This window comes from Poecilia formosa, unplaced genomic scaffold (genome assembly GCF_000485575.1).
Source record: "Poecilia formosa unplaced genomic scaffold, Poecilia_formosa-5.1.2 Scaffold213, whole genome shotgun sequence".
In the NCBI taxonomy this organism is placed as follows: Eukaryota; Metazoa; Chordata; class Actinopteri; order Cyprinodontiformes; family Poeciliidae; genus Poecilia; species Poecilia formosa.
The window spans coordinates 762,240-770,322 of NW_006800152.1; the positions used below are offsets into that span (position 1 = coordinate 762,240).

General features: G+C 39.7%; 1 protein-coding gene across 1 annotated transcript in view; it reads right to left on the bottom strand.

Moving 5' to 3' along the window:
- Positions 1-3,278: 3,278 nt before the first annotated feature.
- Positions 3,279-8,083, bottom strand: part of cnstb (consortin, connexin sorting protein b) — a 13,779-nt gene continuing 8,974 nt past the window's right edge. The window contains exons 6-10 of the mRNA XM_016679481.1: positions 7,386-7,453; positions 7,223-7,292; positions 5,715-5,983; positions 3,715-3,865; positions 3,279-3,641 (exon numbers count right to left, since the gene is read on the bottom strand). Coding sequence (XP_016534967.1) covers positions 3,433-3,641; positions 3,715-3,865; positions 5,715-5,983; positions 7,223-7,292; positions 7,386-7,453 — 767 coding nt within the window. The 3' untranslated portion in view covers positions 3,279-3,432. The remainder of the gene's footprint in view (positions 3,642-3,714; positions 3,866-5,714; positions 5,984-7,222; positions 7,293-7,385; positions 7,454-8,083) is intronic.

The following is an 8,083-nucleotide window of genomic DNA, read 5'->3' on the forward strand; positions in this document are numbered from 1 at the left end:
AAATTAAAGTGAAATGTTCCCTTTATTTTTTTTGAGCAGTATATATTATATCGGACATGATCAGACAAAAATATACAAGGATGACACAAAATCAAATATCTTACTTTACATAAATCTTTTTTGTAAGCCCGTAAGTCAAAGTTGATTTCATTTTAATAAAATGTATGTCAACAGTAGAGTAGCATATTGCTGTAAAAATCTTTAACGTGTGGAATCAAGATTAAAAAGGTATAAGCTCTCCCCTCAGGTGGTATGTTTCACATATTTCCCGTTAGTCACGTGAATTTCAGGATGACGGTCATTATCAAGATGGCTGCCATTTTTTACCATTTTAAATCAGTTTTTGCTATAAAATGCTACCCAATATCAGGACTTAGATAAACTTTATGGCACATAATGTTTCTGGATATGGTCATCATATCCATACAACATTAATGTAGCATTGAGTAGCAAAATCAAATGCTAGAACTGTAACTGAAGACTTTTCTGTTGGTGTTACATCTTCATCTCCTTCCAGTTAACAACTCGCAGATTGATGGTTAGCGTTAGCTTCCTCTAATGTTCTTATGTGTTTAGCTTTAGCTCCGCTAAGATTCTTTCTTAGTGAATTAGTGGAACATTTTTTGGCCAGCTGTGCCCACCATTTGCAATAACTGCTGCTGATTTTAGTTCAAACATATATTCTCCATTATAACCATGGTAGCCATTTTGAAAAATGTCCACAGGAAAAAGGAGACACAAAATCAAGAAAATGTATATGATTTGTGGTTTCTATTGTTCAAAATATGTAGCTTTTTTTGACAGCAAACACATTCATCCAATTCGTGATTTTGGTGCAAAAATTATTTTTCCATGGCAACCATGGAGGCCATCTTGAAAAATCAAGTTGGTCCAATGATGAATGATTTGACACCAGAAGTAATGATTTCTAATGAACATTGGCAAATTTAGTGTAAAAATACATTTTTCAAAAAAGCAAACCCCACAGGAACAGCTGTGCCAAGTTACGTTCTTGTTTCCAAATGTGAACAATTTTGTCGAAATATTTAATTATCTGTTGCACTACAAGCTAAGAAGTGCGGTGAGCTACCGTCCCATCTTCGCTTACTTAATATGGTTGATTATCTGTGTGGACACTGAAAAGGAGAAAATCACATGTGATCATTACTCCTGCTGCAGACCTAGCTGCATGATGAATATGAAAACATTAAATAATAACACAGAGTACGTCTCCACATCTGATTGGTGCAAACCAGCAGTGGTGAAGGCAGCGTCCCTGCAAACACAAACCTCAGTATTGTTGGGAATTCTCTACGACTAACACTCTGCAGTGCATTTTTATGAAGTGAAAAGATAAACACACATGGGTTTTGAAAATAAGAGCCACTCCCACTGTGAGACATGGTAGAGGCAGCATCATGATGGGGGATTGTTTTTTGTTTTTTGTTGTTTTTTTTTCAGCATCAGAGTTGATTACAAGGTAAAAACTTTATATGTTAGGATGACCTAGTCAAAGTGGAAACCAATATTACTCTTTACGGGCTGGCTGAGTTTAGAAAAGACATAAAATGTGGAAAAATTTAAAGGGGTGAATTATTTTGTACTGTATTTTTTATACCCATAGCAAAATAAACTGGGCATATTATGATTTTAGGAATAAAGTCAGAACTAAGCACCTTTGATAAGGGAAGCGTGCAGTTCTGAAGTTATTTAGAAAACAGTAGCTGCTGTCAGAGTTGATCCAAAAGGACAGAATCTGCAGCTTTTCTTTCTTTTCTCATTTAGAAAAAATGGAAATGATCCAGAGAGAGGTAGGCCGAAGATAAAAAAAAATTACACAAAAACAAGTAATTCTGGTGGGAGAAATAATAAACCTTTAAAAATGACTGAGAAATCGTCAAGGCAGCTTCTCTGAGAAAACATTTAAAGCTAAAGTCACACAGTTACTGCAAGTATGTGGTGAAAAGACAAGACACGTCTATGACTTCTGCTGTCATCTACATACAGCCGAGGCTGTCCGTAACCTGGTTACGGAATAATTACAACACCGGTGGATTGAAATGTTTCTCTTCTGAGGTGAAGTGGTCGGTTTCGACAGATGGAGCACCGATTCGGTTTCAGTGCCTCGCAAAAGATGACCATGAAACTTTTCCAGCATTTTGTTCCAAAACAACCACGAATCTCAATGCATTTTGTTAGTTATGTACGTGACGAACCTACAAATTGGTATGTGATTGTTAAGTGGAAGAAAAATGCTTTACAGATGTTTTTTGTTTTTTTACAAAAAAAAAATATAAATAAATCTGAAAAGTGCGGCGTGCATTTGGATTCTGCAGACTGCAGTTGAAGTTCACCTTCCAGCAGGAAAATGACATAAACCACAGGTGTCAAACTCAAGGCTCAGGGGCCAAATCCAGCCCGCTGTAGCTTTATATGTGGCCCTTTAGATTCCAGAGGAACGGAAGAATAGAAGCTTCAAGATAGCATTTGTTCAAGATTATTTTATCAATCAAATCAAAGCAGTTTTCATGATTTTACACAAAATCAACAGATTCTCCTGCACTTTTTTATGCTAACTCATAATTGTGAGTTTATGGCAAATTTTCTGCAAAAATGGTCAAAAACATCACATTTAAGCAATGTTAACTCCAACCTGCGGGTGGCAGTGTTTCTCACTTCTACTCCTCTGTTGCCTCAGACTTGATGTCAGGTTAGAGTCTGGGATTGATGTGGAGAGTGACAAAAACTCACAGGTACCGTCATACATAAGCATAAATATTGCAAAATTCCTTGCCAAATTACTAAACACTAAATGTCTAAATCACTTGAACACAACAAAAACACAAAATATTACCAAGTATTTTTTATAGTTTCTAGTGCAAATATCTTAAAACACTTAAAATGGGACAAAAAAAGCTTCAAAAGGGACATTTTTCGGTCAATAATTCCTTAATGTTGAAATAAGATTAAGTGAAATAATCTGCCATTGGAACTAGGTTATAATCAATATTAAGGAATTATTGACTCAAAATGCCTTTTTATATCTTGTTGAAAAGTTACATGTAAGTTATTTTTGTCTTATAAAGATATTTGCACTACAAACTAGACAAACATACTTTTATAAATAATGTTTTATTTTTCTTCCACCTTACAATTATTCACTGTGTTGAAGTCTGTTACATAAAATCCCACTAAACGTCTCTGAAGCTAGCAGCCATAACACAATAAAAACCTGGAAAAGTTCATGGTTGTGAATACTTCTGCAAGGCACTGTGTACATACATGTCCAGTAAACAGTGAGATTCAGACTCTGCAAAACAACAGCAGCGGGGGTTGTCGCTGTTTCCAGAGATCCCGTCAGGTTTTCCCGTCACCGCCGGCAACCAGAAGTCTCTTCCATCACATCCAGAGAGCCTTGAATCCTGGCTGGCCCTAAGTTTGCAGGGGGAGCCACTGTCCGAGTCCTTCCAGGAAACCCCGCGCATTCGTGACGTAGAAGTCGACGTTCTGAGCGAAGTCGGTGCAGATGTTGGAGTAAGTGTCCACCAGAGTGCAGTAGAACGCAGTCCCGCCTATGCTGATCACCACGGTGACCAGACACAGCAGCAGCAGGATGAGACAGGAGTCTCCTCCGACATCATCTACGAGGAAAACACAAAAGTTAGAGACCAAAGGAGGCATGGAGATCTTCAGTTCCGGTTTGCCGCGCCGCACCTTGGTCTACACCGTCCTCTGGTTCGCTGAAGCGAACTTTGCGTTTGGACATCTGTTTGTCAGTGGTGGTGGCGGCGCTTGGGGGAGGAAGTCCGTCCAGCGAGGCTCGCCTCCTCTTCAGGATGGACACCAGGCCGTCCGGGGACGAGCTCTGAAGGAGACGTACATGTCATTTCTCTTCTAACTTTTGAACTCTTCACCGCAACACAAAAAGCAGATCAGAGGTCAGATAGCAAAGATCACAAGCAGGGCGTTGACCCCTGGCGGTCACAGCGATTAGCTCTTAAGTAGGACAAACAATCCACTGGAAACAAACCGCCAAAACCGGGCCGTCCGTCAAGACCTCTGCCTCCATTTGCCGCGATTGCGAGTGCATCAGTTAATCCGTGAGGTCAGTGTGTCAACCGGAGGGTAAATATCACAGTGATCGGCAGCCAATCAGCAGACGCTTTATCAGGGTGTAATAAATGACCTTTGTTCTGATCCGCATGACAACTTGGACCCAATTGGACACAGCCCAAAGCCAAGAGCAAAACCTTTAAAGGTTCAGCTTATCAACCAGACCATAAATCCATCTGTCATGTTAATGACCAGGTCCTTTGGAGAATGATTGGATCACTTCCTTCATGAGAGTTTCTTATTTTATTATCATTTCATCAAGGTGTGGTGTTGAGAAGACATAAAGCCAACTAAATGTTAAAAGTAATAAATCAATATATGAATAAAATTCTTCCTTTTTCTTAAAGAGCCATCACAAGGTTTCACTAAGTAGTAGTAGGAGGTCTGGTTTTTACCAGAGTCCAAAATGATTCACTAGAAAAAGTCTCGGGATGTTTACAGAGCCAACCCCACCGTTACTCTACAGTAGTGGCAGGGTGATGATCTGGAATTACGTTCCATTGATTCAGTTGACCGTGGACTTCCCTGAGTCAAATGGGCATGGTGCGGTTTTAGCGCCAAAATGAAGACTGTCGCTAAACCAGTGGTAGCTCCTGGTCACAGGAAGCTATATTCGTTCTAAAACCAGATACTGATCTGATTAATGACAGGCAACACCAGTAACTTAGCAACCAGCACTGGCAAATAAGACAAAGACTATGACAAAGTACTAGCTTTTAAAGGCTAGTGACTAGCATGACTAGGCTGGTTGCTCCCTGGATTGCCTACTTCTGCTGGTCATTAGCATGGATAGGCTACCATTACCTTTTAAGGCAATGCATTAGCTAGGCTATCTTATGCTAATACTAGCCTATTGTGTGCCAATGCTAGCAGTAGCTAGGATAGGCTAATGTTAGGTCAATGCTAGGATAGCATTAGCAAAGGGTAGGCTAATGCTATCATATTTTCATTTTTATAACATTGGAAAAATGTGTTATGAGTGAAATAACCTGCCAATGGAACTAGTACATTTTTCATCAATATGAAGGAATAATTGACTTAAAACAAGCTAATATTTCTCATTGAAAAGTTACTTGTACTTTAGTTTTTTCTTATTTCAAGTGCACTGAGATGTTTCCACTAGAAACTGGATTAAAAATGACTTGGTAAACTGTTGTGCTTTTGCAGTGATAAGAAGCGTCTTCTCAAGCCTGATCTGAATTACACAACTGCCGTGATCTTGAATCCATCAGGCTGGAACAGCTCTGACTTCGCCTCAGAGGAAAACCACTCCCAGTCGCCTGGACACCGTGTGTCGGCTCACAGCGGCCAACGCGGGCGGAGGCCGGGGGGATGAGCTCACAGAGGAACCACGGAAAACATTCATGGGAGTGTGAGGGGAAACAAAAGGCCAGGTCAGGACGGAGGACGGTTTGGGGTTTCCAGTTAACCAGAGAACAGGAAGGGGAAGAAAGAGACACAGAGACTGACTGATTGGAGGAAAACAAAGAGGAAAAATGTCATAAGGGCGTTTAGGGTTTGTGGATCGTTGCGTCTGGAATATTTATCTCAACATTAAGTGACATTTATCAGACGTAGCAGGTGACAAAGTGAACTCTTACGCCCTCAGCGATGGAGAGTTTGGCCAGGTCTTTGTCCGACGCCTGCGCTACTCCTGCTGGCCACTCCACCTTCACCTCCTCTTCCTCCGGTGTGTCCTCGCCATGTGTCACATGCTCCTCTGCTTCCACTTCCTGCTCCTCTGCTTCCACTTCCTGCCCTTCCTCGAGCGCCTCTTCCCCTTTGTCCTGCCGCTCTTCCTCTTCCTCTCTCTGTAGTGAGGAGAGGTCTGACTGGGACATCATGCTCTGGGTTTTCTCAGGCTTGTTGGCTGAAGAGAGACAGAGAAACACAGAAGAGGGTCAAAAATCACATTATTTGGAATAAATCAAACTTTATGTAGACTTCTTTTACTAAACTTTTCCTCTGTTAGGTCAGTTTGGATTACCAAATCATTCGTATTTGCAAATTTCGGACCTCCAGAAGTCTATTTCATCCTTCGGTAAAGTAGAATGGCCATAGAAATGTCCAGCCGTCATCAGGCATAACGTGACTTCTCTGTCCCAGAGAGCATGGACGTATTCTGGTGTAAAAATAAGTGTGACATCCTCAGAACAACAGCAAAAGTCCTTTTGAGGACGCTGACTGAAACTTGGTAAGACGGTGCCATTATTCTCAGTGTTGTGAGTCACATACCAACATGGGCTGAAAGCTCACTCAGAGGAAGAAGACATTATTTTAAAATAAAAAAACAGATTGTCACGCCCCTTTCTGATGCTGCCCTGGGCAACCGCCCCGATAGACCGTATCGAAAAACGGCCTTTAAAAAAAAAATGCTTAAGAAAAAAATTGTTATTGTCTCAAACCAAACATGTCAGAATATTCTCTTTTTTGTGTTTATTTATTTAGAAAGGCTTAAAGGAAGCCATTTTGTTTTAAGCTTTCATTTAGAAACATTCCTCTCCAGTCGTTTCCTGTAGAACTTGAGGGACGAGGCAGCAGCATGTAATTCATGTAAGAATGTGAAAAATGTTTAACTTTTGAACTGATGGAGCAGCTACAACCCGGAACACAAACAGATGTGCAATCCCTACAAAGAAGTTTTTGGGTTTTTTTTTTTTTGCAAATTTGCTTTTTTTTTTTTTGGAACACTTTATAAAGATTGTCAAGTAAATATCAAAGGACACACACGTTAAGCACCTGCACATTAACAGATTCTTAAAATAAATCACGTTACGATATAAAATGATAACAAAATGACTAATGCAAACATAAATAAAAAAAGACTGAGGCAGAGTTTATGATTGTTCAACTGTTCATCTTATCTGGAAGTTACTTAGGCGGTTGAAAAAAGGGACAAATTACATTGTTATATACAGTATTTACAATATTGTATTTATAAAAATGTGAAATTAATGTCAAAACTTCTTCATTTTTTTGCCAGAAATTCACTCCTGGTGTCCATTATTTTTGTTTCTGTTATCCACAGTGGCTATAAAACTCCGTCGTATCATCATAATTCCCTTCTGAGCTGAACTGGATTAAGCTGTGACTGTCAGTCCATTCTTACCTTTACTATGACGAGACTGCAGAGCTTCCGTCCCGATCTGAGAGTCTATAAACGCTGTGTTCAGGTTTTTCTGTTTTAGGAACATAAAAGACAAATTGGTTCCACAAAGAGAAAAAAAAAAGAGTCATAAATTCATCAACAAAGAAGGTTTGTCATGTCTGACCTGGTCCGTGCTGAAGGACGGTCTGAGAGACGCCACGGAGAAACAGAAACATGGTAGAAAAACAAGAACAAATCAGACAGTTTGCTACGGAACTTACAAAATAGTCAACAAGACAACATCTGTTTGTGTGTCAGATCAACATGGAGCAGCAGCATCATCCAGACAGGCAGCGTCTGTCTGAGTCCAGAGGAAATTACATTTCCTACTCTGGCTAGGAAGGATTTCTGCTCTAGTCGGTGTGGCTCTTTGCTCAGGGCGACGCCTTGTTCCGGGCAGCAAACACAATTATAATTAAAAAAAGAAAAAAAAATAGCTTCCAAGCATTTTCAAGCAGCAGCGTATGGACTCCACAGTCTAGACATTGTAAGTTGGTGACGTCTGCATCTGATTCAGGATTCCTAGAATTTATGTATGTTTAATTAACAAACTATTTGGCATTTTTTAGTAAGTTTTGATTATCACCTTCAAATTTTAAACTTGGACTAAATAATTATGCTACACAAGATTATGAAAAAAAAAAAGTCCACACTTTCAGATTTGGAATTGGGGATCAACCGATATGAAAATTTGGGCTGATATCGGTATATTAAATGAAGGACGGTCCGATAACCAATATTTACTGATATTTTATAAATATTATATGTTTCCTCTTCCTGAAATTCAAACACAAACAACAGCAAGATGACAATACAGATCAG